Source organism: Cygnus olor, chromosome 11 (genome assembly GCF_009769625.2).
Source record: "Cygnus olor isolate bCygOlo1 chromosome 11, bCygOlo1.pri.v2, whole genome shotgun sequence".
Lineage (NCBI taxonomy): Eukaryota > Metazoa > Chordata > Aves > Anseriformes > Anatidae > Cygnus > Cygnus olor.
In genome coordinates this window covers 17,815,342-17,830,068 of record NC_049179.1, presented here as the reverse complement: position 1 = coordinate 17,830,068, position 14,727 = coordinate 17,815,342, and the positions used below count along the sequence as shown (strand labels likewise).

General features: G+C 39.4%; 1 protein-coding gene across 2 annotated transcripts in view; it reads left to right on the top strand.

The window, feature by feature from the left end:
• The window catches only part of LOC121075902 (protein FAM169B-like), a 39,778-nt gene that overhangs the window by 3,558 nt on the left and 21,493 nt on the right, over nt 1-14,727 (top strand). For both annotated transcript variants that reach the window (XR_005823235.1, XM_040569644.1), the window contains exons 2-3: nt 8,844-8,977; nt 11,776-11,875. Coding sequence is in view for 1 of the 2 variants with exons in the window: in XM_040569644.1 (XP_040425578.1) it covers nt 8,844-8,977; nt 11,776-11,875 (234 nt within the window). In the remaining variant the exon portion in view is untranslated. The remainder of the gene's footprint in view (nt 1-8,843; nt 8,978-11,775; nt 11,876-14,727) is intronic.

The window sequence follows — 14,727 nt, the reverse complement described above, 5'->3', positions numbered from 1 at the left end:
TTAAGTAATGCTTATTAGTACGCAACAGATGCCGTTTAGAAACATTATGCCTTTTAATAGGCTCTGCTTTTAGACTACATGTTCTCATTCCAGGCAGGCTGTGGATCAGGCAAGCTTTGAGGTATGCTGTCGTTTATGCAAAGCCTAAGTCAATTTTCTGCTCTGAAGTCAGGCCATGTGTTTTTCCTTGTTTCCTCCATTCTGGTCATAGCTGTCTTGCTGTGTTTTTCCCCCAGTCATATCTTTGGCTGATTGTCAAGCCCTTACAATCAAAACCTTTTGCATTTTTAACCACCAGCAGTGGTTTCTTTTGTCCTTACAGAAGAGTTTGTGTAAACTGAATTTAAACAATCTCAGCTTTACTGTGAAGAGCACAGAGGTAGCCCTTTATTGCCAGTCTGTCCTTCTGTCTCTCCTTCTTCCTCCTCCCAAAATGAAAAATGAAAAAAAAAAGAAAAAAAAAAAAGGAAAAGAAAAAAGAAAAAAAAGAAAAAAAAAGGGAAAAGCAGAGCCTTGCTGATTTTGGAGCACCTTCAAAGACATGCAGAATAGCTGACACAATGGCACAGAGAAACAAGAGAGATGTTTACATGGTTTCTCCACCACATACAGCTGTTTATTTCTTGCCTTAGCAAGAAGTTCCAAGACAGGCTTGTGATAGCTAGTGAAGGTGATGTATTAATTTGCAGCTGCATAATAAATTTAGCAATGTGTAAATTGTTATGGAAAAGAGGGATTTTTTTGTTTTGTTTTATTTCCTTTTTTTGCTCAAATTAATTGCTTTATTTTGAGATTAGTCTGGCTGTACAAATGGGTTTTCTAAGCAATTTGGGGAGGCTGCTGAGCTATCTTAGGTAGACTTATGCACTCTACTGGTGGGAGCAGTAGATTTTTCAGATGCAAAACATTTGCAACTTAAATTATGGGGGATCTGAGATTGGTAACACTGGAAATCAAGCTAGTTGTCTCATATTTTCATTGCTGCATCATTTGTTTGGGGAATGTCCTTTCTGACAGCAAAGTGTGGCTTTCAGGAGCCTTCGGTATGCCGCACGTATTTGTGTAGTTTGCATGAGATGAAGATAAGGGTTGTGCGTAGCCCCTGTGGCCTTCGGTTCCCCGCACATGCTTTGAATGATGGTAGTAACAAGGAAATGTATTTAATGTGGCGCTTAAATGTTAGTCCTGGTGCCAGTTTTTGAGGGCGGGTGTTTTAGTAATCACTTTAAATGCTCCTTGGTGTTAAAATACGAGTATTTTCTGAAACTGGCCTAACTGGCAGTCTGTCTGGCTTGTCCCCATGGGATGAAATCATCTTCATGTCAGTCCATTTTCCAAATCAGTTGTCATTTCCTACCATTTCACTACTTCTTGTTTACCATTATGGGAGACATTGTCTTCCTCTTTTCCCTTATGTTACGGGATGACTTTTAGCCAATTTGTGTCCTCCTTTCTACCGTTCATCTTTGTAAAGGCTTGAATTAATTATATCACATTTGAACTTGTGATTCCTAAAAGCTCTGCTTCTGTTTACTGAACCTTTTCTGTTGTTTTTCTTTCTAGTCAGGCTCTTTGAATGATGAAAATACTTCAGTGATACATCTCCGTGTCATCTGGGGCCTCCCATTCCTTCTTTGCATAGATTTTTGAGAGTCAGACTCTTAATTTGAGGTCAGGCCTGGAAATAGGAATTTCTGCTAGCATAGCTGTTTTGGCTATGGGTATGATGAAGTGAGATGTAGCACTGACAGAGTTGTGCTGGAAAAAGCCCCCGATGCGGATGCAGTTGTTTTGGAAAAGTTCATTTTTGCTTGTATATTCTATTTTGTTTAGGTGTAGACAAATAATCGAGTTGGCAAATTTAAAGATTTTCTTACATAGCCAAGAGAATCCTTACTACTGTTACCTCCCCTGTCTTCAGTAGCTGAAATTAGAGTTATATTAAGAACCTAGTTGTGATGTTCACAGATTCAGACGTATTAGCAGCAGTCCCATGGAGTCAATGAAATTTCATTGATGAAAGCCTGGTGTAAACTGGAACCTTCAAGCCTGTATGGATTATGGTCCTGAAGGTCACTTCTCTTCAGGACTACCTTCCCTGAGTTGTTCTCCCTACCTCTTTCTAGCATCTATGCGATGTGAAGAAGAGAGTTACATGTGCAGGAGGACGAATTCCTGATATGTCATAGTTACAGCTGGTAGCATTTCCATGTTTGCACAGTACGCTACAGTATTTATTTATAAAGTCTGTTTCTGGGCCGTAATATCTCAGCTTTTTTCAATTACATTAGGTTAGAGCTTCGTGCAAAGCATGCCAGCCCAGATGTGCAGTTTGTGTATAATGTGGCAGGGGGAGCCTGTTTACACAGATGTATTTCAATTTATCTGTACTATGAGCTGGGCGCGGCTTTATTTTTTTTAAGTGTAACACTGCTGAATATCCATCTGAAGGAAAATACATGCAGTTGAAAGCTGTTTGTAGCACAGGACTACTGCAGATTTGGGTTGATTAATGCCATTATGTGACCCCTTCAATGTACACTTGCTTTCCTAGATTTGAAAACATTTTAAATAACGTGGTTTCATCCAGGCAGTTTTCCAAAATGAGCTAAATAATTAAATCAGTTATTTAATTCCATTGTCTATTTTTTTCCATTTCTTAAGTTGCAGAATTTGTAATAATGACATGTAGAGCTACAGCTGAACTCGTATCTAAACTGTTTGGTTTCTTAATTGGGGATGGGATTAAGATTATTTCCCTACACTTCTGCCTTAATTTATTGATTCCACAGCAGAAAATTATCTACAGTCAGAAACTTATATTTAGTTTGTCTCTTGAGACCCTTTTCACCATTTGAATTATGATAGAATTACATTTAAAACATAAATGGCATTTTTGGCTCAAGGCATAGAGCGATGCTGATGCCAACGCATTTTTTTCATCCTTTACCTTCCAAGAGTGATTGCTCTGTTAGTAATGGTGAAAAGTAATGCAGTGGGGCAGAACATTGTTTTCATTAATGATGTACAGTGTGTGGTTAAGGGCTGCCTTGCCAGGTAGGACAGATATCACACCGCAGCCTTTGCCCATAGCTCCATTGCCACCACACATTGTTACTGTGCTGAAGTTTCACTTACACTCCAGCTCGGGCTTTTGACGTGAAGTTGCTCAATTAAATTCAGGATATGAGAGTTAGGTTCCGCGTGTACTCCCGGGAACATGCCAAAGACCTCTTCCTTCCTTTGAAAGGTTAAACAAATATGGTTGTCTAATGATAACCACATGCACAGAGCTGTTCAAGCCCCTTGGAAGGAAGGGAGAAGTTGGTGTTAAGCGCTGCCGTTTAGCACAGAGCTCCCGCTCCTGTGCGAGGGTAATGGAAAGTACTTCTGTTACGTGTACTCAATTTACGGGAGCAAAAAATGTTATCTTCAGATCCTAGACGATGTCGTGGGTTTGCTGCCGTAGTGTGGCAGCGACAGGCCACGGGAGAACAGAGAACAATTTATGCTACATGATTTCTTTGTCTTTTCATGTTGTGACTTCAGAGGGACTGATATGAAAAACGTCACGCCCTTTTGAAGTGGTAGATAAGGCATACACTTAAGTGATAACAACCACAACCGAACAGAAGATAAAGTGGTTTGTTGGGGGCCACAAAAACACACCTGTGGTAAGAATAAATCCTACTTGCCTCGTTTAATTACAAGAACATTCCCTCCTAAATATTGATTTGATATGCAGACTTTTTGCGTTGGTGTATGTATGTTTGTTACATATTACAAAATGTTTTTTGATTACAAAAAAAGTGGAAAATAGTTCTTGGACAGCAAAAACCCATGATACCGTCAGAAACGCTTAAAATCTGCTGAAGTTTTTTCTTTTTTTTTAATTGTGAAATATATTGGCATGCAAGTAAAGCCAATAAATAAATGAAACCAGTGTTGCTATTCCAAGCATTACAAATGGCAAAACTGAATAAAAACTAATGAGACTTAGAAGTTAGAACTGCTAGGTCGTTTTTGTCTATCCTTTACCATTAATAATCCCATTCGAGTATTTTTCATTCTTTTACATATAAATGCAATGCACATTTACACAACCACATACACTAAGATGCACGGTCCAGATACTAATCGTGCGGTGACTGATAGCTCTTCTGTAAACACACACTTCTTAATGGATGCATGTACTATCGTTGCCTGTGTTTGCAGAACATGAAAAAGTAGTTGTAGGATAGATGATTAATTCACTTCAGACATAACACTTTTTTAACGCTTCATCTACAGTGAGGTTGATGTATTTTGCTTTACAAATCCAGCAGCATCCTAAATGCTCTTACAAATTTCTGAAATACTCTTTTCAACAATTAACACTTTCTTGGAAGTGTCAGCACACCTTAACGGATCTTTGCCAACTTGGTGGTGTGTCAGGTCCCAAATATCTACGTCACCAACGCGTTGGCTTAGGGACCCAGTCCTGATAAGCTACGTATGAATGCAGGAATAGAAAATTCTTAACTACTAAAGCGAGTATCTCTTGTTTAATAAATCGTGTATTGGGTTCATGATCAATGGGACTAAGTATATTAGCAGTGCATACTAATTTGAAATATAAATGAATATTTTAAGCAGTTTTACGAAGAGATGGAGTTGATTGTGCCAAGTTGTAACTGATTTGTTAAATAGTGACAAAATAGTAAAACTAATCCATAGGTACTGAAGTGACTAGTCAAAAAGAGCTCGAGGAACGTGATAGTGATTTAAACTGCTGTAGCATCCCATTCATGTTAGCCTACAGTTATCTATATTCTAGCTAAATTATTTCTATTATGATGTAGGGTTTAGCTGCAGAGGATGTAGAAGAATTGTCAGAAAGAATCAGTCGAGGCATTTCATTTACCTTCGAGCATTCCTGCACTCTGCAGTCTCACTTGTGGAATTTCACATCCAAGTGTGTGCACCATGTGTTTTCTGTTGTATCGAGAATACATTCTTTTACCCATGGAAAAATATTTCCTGCTTACTTCAACTGATCAAATGACATTCTTGCTGAGTCTGTAACGATGGGGTCTGTCTCTAGTCCAGAAAAATCAATTTCTAGCTCAAGATAGAGTATTGCCTTCTGTTTAGTGATTCCAGTCGTTATATATCTGCCTGATGCAGGACGTCAGAATGCCAGGCAGATCTGTCGGGATTCACGCGTATTGATCTTTTTGGATCCTAAGCGAACTGCTCTTTGTCTGACTTTTACCTCTACAAGAACAGTATTTGCCCACTTCATGAAGCACCCGTAAAATCCAGCTCTCTGTTCTGGAGGAAATCAGAGGTGGATTACAAGAGGGGTTAGACAAAAACTGAGTTTAAGGATCAGGACTGGAACGGGGGCCTTGGTTTATGGCGATCAGCAGAGGAGCGTGGTGGTGTAGGCTGAGGTGCCTCTCGGTGCTGGAGGTGAGTGTCCCCTAAGGATGACGGAGCACGGGCAGTGCCTGACTGCCTGTATAGCTGCAGCTTTTCCCTTCAGGTACCAGATTCTTAGCGCAAATTGATGGCACATCACCAGAGTGAGCAGATGCACTTACACGTAGTAGCTTGAGTACGTGGCCCAGCCTGCTCCATGGAAACAAACGAGAGCAGAAGCAGAGTTACCATGTTAGTTTGGGCTTTAAAATCCATTTTGTATGCTTGAGATGGAAACATGGCCATCAGATTTCTATGTCAATTCATTCATTTATCTCTGGATGAGTCTTTTTTTTCCAGTGGAGCTGTGTACACTTCCTTCCCTCTTTCCCTGAATGCTGGAGCTCCCTAAAATCCCGGACTCGGACCTGTCTGTTGGAAACCCTTCCTCACACCACTGTTGCATCAGTCCTTATGATGTGCTGACCAGGTTTACGTAGCGTTGGCTACCTAAGATGGCAGCCACCACAGTGTGAACGCCTGGAAGCCCTCTAATGCAGTAGGCCTCCCATTCTACATTTACTCTGCTTCTGGTTCACGGCCCTTCCCCTGTGGCTGCAGCAGGAGGCCCCTTTTTTATGACTCACCCCCTCTGCCCCCCTCCGCTCCCCTGCTCCTTCCCCGCCCAGACATAACCCTTTGTGCTCGGGGCTGTTTCTCACTGGCTGTCAGGCTGATACAATGGGCTCTTTTGTTGTCGTTACCTAAGATCAAATTCATATGAAATCCTTTAATTCAAATTGGGGTAAAGGACTGTCCTCAGAAAATTGCAAGTTTGGGATCCCTAGATGCTGGTAGGGGCCTCAGACTGAAGCACTCACAGGAGAATAGCTGCTTTCCTTTTAAAGCAAAGTTAAATTATTTTGCAATTGATTTTGGAACCTTTATAATGTCTTGCTAGCCAGCAATAATTACTGCTGTAGTCAAATGCCTAATAATTATAGTTACGGTTAGACTTTGTCATTTTTTTGTTTGTTTTTATAGACAAAATGCATATGAAAGGGGCATACATGGAAGAGGAAATACTTCTTCACTTTGTACTGGGGAAAACTTTAGTTAACATAAACAGATTGAAGTTACCTCAGTGATTTTTCTCCTGCCGCTGGCAGCTGAACAGTCCTAGTGGTTGTGCTCGTGTGTGCAGGTTTTGGGGGATGTTCACAAAACCCAGCCTTAGCACAACTGACTTCTTGAGGGCATTCCAGGGCACCAAATTTAGACACCTGCTCCATATTGCCCTGAAGGATCCCCCCCTTATATACAGAATTTGGGACAGATTTGTTTAATTCATGACAATTTTTTTGATTTTCCCTTTATGGGAACACATACTCCTAACATACTTAGGCATTTTCAGAATATTACACAGGAAAGACAAGTTAAATGAAAGTCTAAAAGCAATTTTCAGAGAAAAAATAATTCTGTGGAAAGCTGTATTAAGACAGTGTTGATTGGAAGTTTTCTCTAATGCCTCATTATTTAATTTGTGATAATATTTCATTCTTCAAATAGATCTCCATTACCTTAGAATATAGGTATATTAGGTACCAGAAAGTTAGTGTAAATTTGAAGGTGCTGGTTGTTTTGTTCAGTGAGGAGACAGCTTTAAAGTGCTTATTAAGTTGCTTTGGCCTAGCAGTGGCAGGATATAGCCTCGTAAACAGCTTCTCATGAACGGTATTTATCAGCATGATCAATATTTTTCTTTGTGCTAAACTTAAGTCTTATATGTTGCTCTTTTGTTAAAAAAATTCCCAGGAAGTTTACTTCAGTAAATTACTCACGTTTTAAATAATAATCTTTAATTTCTGCCTTATTTCTTCCTTCCCTTCTTTGCTTGGTGGTGTTACACAGTACGGTAGAGAAGGTCGCTGCAGAAAAAAACAACCGCTAGTGTTGGATACTGGCTGGGATTTTATAAAGTGACTCAACTTGCCGGTGTTGCAATGCTTCTTTCTCCCATCTTGTGACAGCGGAGTAGCTTCTGTTCAGCAGTCTGACTACAGAGCTTTGCTATCAAGCCTTATCAGGATGTAAGCTGAGTGCCTGCAAAGGGCAGGGAAATGGTGTTTGAAGTATTTTTAGCTGTGCTGGGTCGTGGTGAATTATCGGTTATAGTTTCTTACCTTTTGGTAAGGAATCAGTTACTGAGCGGTGCCAGGGGGAGAACGGTGGGGCAGTGGATGAAGTCTGACCTGGTACTGCACATCCCATGCTCCCGTTTCTACACGGAAAGGTGTAGTTTTCAATATTGTACTTTCATGATCCATAGTTTCTGAATCTTGATATAAACAGCTCCTACAGTGGCCCTCAGAAGACTGTTCGTTGTCTCAGCCATTTACTTTGCACTATCAGATTAGTTATTTCACATTAAACTTGGGTCACAGGAACTGCCATGTGAAAGCAAACCTTGATTAAAAATGGAGGATTTAGAGCTAAGACTCAAACTACAGTTGTGTGGTAGAAGATTTTGTCCTCAGTTTGGGCCTTACAAGAGTTGCAGGCATGGGTTGTTGACTGAAAGGATCTTCAATTGAAAATATTTCCTTCCTGTGGCAGACAACTGGCAGAATACTATTTTGACTGCTAACCCATTGCCTCTAATGTTCTTCAGCTGGTGAGGAACCACCAATCAGTCTGATTTCTTGTATCAGAAGGAGGGTGCTTGCCTTCTGAGAAGCACTGCTTTGGAATTTGCATTTACGTAGCAGGCATCAGATGTATGTAATTTTTGTTTGCATGCAATTAACAAATACCTTGCATGAATATCCTACAGCGTTGAGTCACGTGGATTGAAAGTTACGTTGCATAAAAGATTGTGGTTGTTATTTTGGGAGCCCTTCTGTGGATAAATGTTTTGGTATTTTTTCACATTACTTAATTGTTGTAAAAGTGCCCGATTGAAATGACTAAAAAAAAAAAAAGAGGAGGAGATAACTAACAATATACTACAGATCATGGACTGGCACATAAAGGGGCAGCCTTCCAAGAAACTGTGGAAGCTTTGGAATTCTGTTCCTGTTGTATTTGTGGACAGTACTAAAATTCAGGCTGTGTTTTGAAGAATTTTCTTCTTATAGCTTTAAAGCGATTTACTTACACCTAGAGAAATTTAAGACTGTGCTTGTTGAATTCAGAGGAGGCAAATGTGGTTTGATGCTGTCATGGTTGTACTTTGTAAAATTGCATGTCAAAAGGTAGATAGCAAATAGATAGGATTTTACCAGACTTCTTGTTTCAGATTACGATTACAAAAGGCTCCAATGGGAATGATGAGGGCCCGTTTCCAAAAATCAACTGGTGGGAAAACTGTGGTTTTAAAATTCATATTTATTAGCTCACTTTAGAAGTAAAAAATATCATGTGTTTTATTTTAACTGCAGGTTGCCTTTACTTGGTAGATACAGTAGTGGGAGATCCAGAGGCTCTGCAGGCAGATGCTGAGACATATTATGAAAAACTCTTGAAGCAGTCATCATCCACTCGTGATGTTTTCTCTATCCCTGGAAGAGAGAAGGTAATAGCCTGATGTTTTTTATTCTACAAGTAGGGTACTTGCAAACTAGTTTGTTGGTTGTGTTCATAATGTGTCTGTGAATAGGGGTAAACTGGTATGGCCAGATTACAAATCACTCAAAATCAGCAAATTCTGCATTATTTCAAACAGTTTGTGTGCTGCAAATTAGAGATAAGCTTAAACTACAAGCCCTAAAACCCTCCAAGTGTGGGTGAGGGTTTGAAGTACTTATCTGAACTTTACACTTTGACCTGCCTCCGTACAGGGCTGAATCAAAAGTGAATTTGGTAGAGGTTTGTGTCATGGCTCTGCTCTGTATTCTGCCTCTACTGTGCAGTTTACACAGGTGTGTCATATAGTCTATTTTCTGTTTCCATCCTTTCTAATAATTGTATTGATAAGGTTGAATGTGGGTTCTCCCAGTTCAGACCAGCTGTAACTGACAGATGGTATAAATACTGTAGGTGCCAGCGCTTTAGATTCCATTCCTGAGGCACCTGAAGAATGGACTGGAGATGAGAGAATTGGCATGTTAAAAATTCTGACTTCAGTCAACATGTGAAACCTTCCACTCTGGGCATTTTCTAGATGATAAAAGATGTACTGGACTACCTGGTTTTGTACTATCAAAACAATAAGTGTGTTAGTTGAAATAAATGGTTGGGATATGGTGGCTTTTCCACAGTCTAGGAAAATAATATGTAGTAGATTCCAGAAAAATGCTATTTCAGGTGGGCAGCTTCATCTTTGAGCAGGGAATGTAACTAGCTTTAAATATTCTTTTAATGCCCTCTAGTGGACCATGTAGGGTTAAATACAAACAAACCCCCAAATGCAAAGAGAACCCAGTTGAGGGCTTCTCTGTCCTTAGCTCAGCCTTTCATGCCTGGTTTTACTTCTAGAAGCTTATTTGCTCTTCCATTAGAAAGGAGGGTAAGATAAAATCCCAAGCAGTGCTGTATATATTGCTGCACTAATTAGACACAGTGAGATCAGTTAAAGGAGGACTTCTGGCTTTTGATTCAGAACTGTCTGGATTCTGTGGCTTGTCATCAGACCTTAAATTTGTCACATGACTGATTTGAGTCTCATAGCAACACATTTCTCCTTGCATTCATTTAATTCAGGTCTAATCTAATCTGCAGTCAGACAGCTAGTCAAGGGCATAAGTAATGGTAATGTTCATGCTGTATTGTTTTTCCCTTATACTCTATAATAAATATTTCAATGAATGTTGATATTTTGTAATTAAAAATGAATTAAATGTAATATAGTTAAGCCCCCGTTCCCAGAGAACATCAGAGCTAACAATCTCTGCTATGTACCTACAGCCTGAAGGATGAGGATTTCAGTGGTTGAATAATTGGCTGTAGTTACCAGCTTTTTTTTCCTTTTGCCTTTTTTTTTTTTCCTTCCCGTCTCTGTGTGCATCTGAATTAAAGCAGGTTTCAAGTGACAGGACAGGCAACCATGCATAATTAGTGTCTGTCAGCCCACTTGCTCAGGTCACAGAACTTCTTTTTGGTATGTCATGGTCTTTGGTCAAGCATTCAGTGCAAAAATAACAAGGATTATTGCAAGTCAGGAAGGAAGCACATTGGCAGAGCTCAAAAAGAGAAAGCTATGCTTGGCTCATCCTGGTGTTATTAGCACCTGTGAAAGTGCACATTACCTTACAAAACAAAATAACAATCATAGCAGTATTGGAAATAGTACTGGCCTTTTCATTATAGTAATGCTCCCGGTTGCCATAATGATACCCGTGCTGTTGTTATATTTGTAGTATGCAAAGAAAGGCTGAATCCCCTGAACATGCTGAGATTTCAGAGAGCTCATGAATACAGATTTCAGGCAGTTCTCAGTTACTTCCAGGAGTCCAGTGTTTGCACAGATGATCCTAGGATTCTGCCACTGACAAACTAGTGAACACTGGTTTCAGCTTAACGTTGTTATCTCGAGTAATCATATTCATACTACTTCTTCCATGCACCAAGAAATATTAAACGTATCACATGACTGATTTGAGTTTCATAGCAAACTGACAAATGGGTGCAATTAGAGAGAGAGGCACACCCACACATACACAATAGACCAGATTTTTGAAAGTACAGTACATACTGTGCTAAATTATGCACGCTCTTTGCCTGTACCTAAACTTCCATGGGAGCATTTGCAATATTCATATGGAAATCGTCATCTTTATGCATATAGAGCTGTTTGAGCATAGTAATTTGGTGTTTGTGTGTCACATCATTTAGAAGTTTAGCCTAAGAATGAAAGGTTGAGAGCTGCATTTTGATTTGAGCTTTCCCTGCAACATAACCACCTTGTGCCAATTATCTGCTCCCCCTGTGCCTCACAGATAAACTGCCCAGGCACTGCCCTAGTGCTTTGATACTCCCTATACCCTGAGGCTTAATTCATTGTTTGCAAAACACCACAAGTGCTCAGCTGGACAATGCTGTGAGAAGTGCAAGTTATATTTGTTTTCATTTCATACAAATGTGTCTGGTCTTTCATAACACCATTTGTCAGCATGTAACAGAGTTCAAAGCCACGTTAGGTACTAATTGTAGCGAGTCAGTATGAAGGTCTTCACTAACTTTAGCTGATTTCTTTTAAATTGCGTACTGATAATATTACGTGTGTATCACTTAGTGGCTTAGTTCAGGATTGAGAGGATGTTATGCTAAGCATATACCATGCATGTTAGTAAAACATACCATAAATGCATCTAATACTTGAAGTACTTGCCAGCTTTGCAGTACAAACAGCTACAGGGCTTGTTTATTTTTTAGGTTAAACTTGAAGATTCCTGTGTGTGTTTTGTCCCTCTCTACCGAAATAATCCTACTTGCAAAATGTTGCTGTTAACTGATCCACAGGATAAAGAGACAGGTTAGAATTGGTCAAAATATTTTGAAATTTGAGTAGTTGTACTTTCTTTTACTTTTAAAATGGTCTGCTGGTTTGTATACTTAATTTTTTTGGATTTTATTTTGAATATGAAGCAGATTCAGTTTACCTGTCAGTGATTTGTTTTGGTGGGCTAATAATTAAAAGGGAGGATTGGCAGTCAGAGCTTTTGGATTCTAAGCATAGCTCTGCTAGTAGCTGAGAAATGACCTTGGGTAAATCTGTTATTCTTTCTGAATTTGTTTTTTTTTTATTTTTCTAATTCAGGAGGATGTGAAATTTAATGTGTTATAGTTTGGATAGAATTCTGAAATGCTTAAATGAACAAATATATATCACAGAATCTTAGAATGGTTTGAGTTGGAAGGGACCTTAAAGATCATCTGATTCCAAACCCCCTGCCATGGCAGGGACACCTCCCACTGGATCAGGTTGCCCAGGCCCCATCCAGCCTGGTCTTGAGCACTTCAGGGTTGGGACATCGACAGCTTCTCTGGGCAACCTGTGCCAGTGCCTCACCACTCTAATTGTGAAAAATTTCTTCTAATGTCTAATCTAAATCTACCCTCTTTTAGTTTAAAACCATTACCCCTTGTCCTATCACTATGCTCCTGGATAAAGTGTCTCCCCATCTTTCTTGTAGGCCCCCTTTAAGTACTAGAAGGCTGAAATTGTATCAGGTCTTACTGATTCTTATTCATGTTGTTTTTCTTTTGTTATCTTCTTCATTTCTAGGTTTAATTACCTTCTACTTTAGGTACTGATGTGTGAGGAGTAAATTTGGAGTGAAACCATGCTAAGCAATTGAGTTAAATCCATTTTATTTGGCAGTTTTCCCAATATTTCCTTTAAACTCTACCAGCTTTGTGTTACTTACTACTAGTAGTGCTGGTGTTTTTCTGTTGCAGCCATGTGATGAGGATACACTACAACCAAGTTACAGGTGGTAGAAGTCAGCATGTGCTTCCTGGTGCTTCTGTTTCATGAATCACCGCTTAGCGTATCAACAGGTTCTTAAGAACTGAACAATCATTGTATCTAAGCTTTCTCTTACCACTGTCAGGGTTTCAGCGTCTTCAGACACAGGCTGCTTTCTTCCTACTTACTCTCTTAGGCAAGCATCTTTGACTACAGGATTTGAAAAACTGCAAATGCAGAAAAATTACCAGCCCTTGATACTCGTCATTAACTGGAAAGTTGACTCCAAGTTTCATAGTACCAAAAGCACAGGTTTTGACCCACCCAGCTTAGAAAGTTTTGGAGCTGTTGTGAAGTGACAGGCTACGCAATTTTTGGAACAACTACAACGAAGTCATGAACCTGTGTGTTGACTCTTTGTGTCACTTAGATAAGGGAATCCACACGAAGCTCTTTCAGCTCCCAAATGTGGCAGCAAACTAATGACATCTGGCACTAAAAACACATATACGTATTTCTGAAAGGATAACCTATAACTTATGCCTGAAAGGCTTTGTCAGCCAGTATTTTTAATAATACAACAAAGGCAAGGCAAACAAGTTCAGCATTCTGTGTTCAGTTTTAAAGAGTGTCAGGTAATGATCACTCCTAGAGCAGGCACTATTGGTGTAACTTAAGTATTCATTGCTCAGTCCAAACAAAGTAATCAGGGCAGTTCTTCATAAGAACAAAAATCAGATTAAAATCATCTGTGGTTAGAGGTGAACTCTGCAAAGTTTTCCAGCTCCTTTTACATACGCTTTCAATTGGAGCTTCACTGATGGGCTGTGATTCACATAGTTGAAGGTGGGAGACCTCTCGAAGATGAAAGTGTAGTCAAAAGACTTTATGGTTCCTCTAAAACTACTGAGATCGAAGTACTTTCCTGACATGAATTTATCTATTCCATTAACATTTTTCTGAGGAGAGATAGGCACTGGTGTGATAAAGGAGGGAAGCGGCTACACCAGAGGCCAAACTTGCACTGAGTGCAGTTGTGCATACTTACTGACTCGTGTTCAAAGGAATAAAGTTGAAAACAGCATTAAGACAGTTTAGGCTGCACAAGAGGAGTGGGTTTATGTAACAACTACAACATGAAAATAAAGAATTATTAAATAAATGCAAGTGAAAGTGATTCACTGAGCACAAATTTTCAGTTGAATAATAGTAATGGGAACAACATGTATTAATGAGATACTTGTCCACGGAGAAGTAAAGATTTCCCACAAGGAACAAGTCAAACAAGTCCACGCTGGAGACTAAATTATATGATAGTTATCTACATTAAAAGCTTAAACCTAGCAGAATAAACACTTTATTGTGTTATAAACAACGGGCTGACTGATGAGTGTGTCCACCTTGCAAAACTTAAGCTTGTGTCACCCACAGTCCCCGAAACAGTCCCAGAGAACGGTAAGTCTAGATATTTAAGGCCTATACCATCTGGCTTCAACTATTTCCTTTTAAAAGTATGATTTAAGGGATATTACTGGAAGTTCTTTGTTTCTGGATTTTATATGCCATAAACACGTGGCCAACCTTCCTACGCATATCAAATTGGACTGACTTGACTTTTTTCTTTAGGTGAATGTTAATACAGTTTCATTAGTTCTCTAAAGTTTGTTGGGGGGGGGGTGTGTGTGCATACCTACACATATGGGTATATCCATTTTAAGGTATTTTGTCCAAATATTTTTCCCACTGTTCAGCAGATTAAGTATTGACCTAAAGCAGCAGATTCTGTTAACATGACAAGTCCATCTGGATTTGCTTACCTCTAGAACCTTTTGTGCTGTCCAGTGAACAGATCAAATTGTTTCAAATCCAATTTCTTCAGAAAAAAAGCACTATTTATGAATTCAGTCGCCATTAGT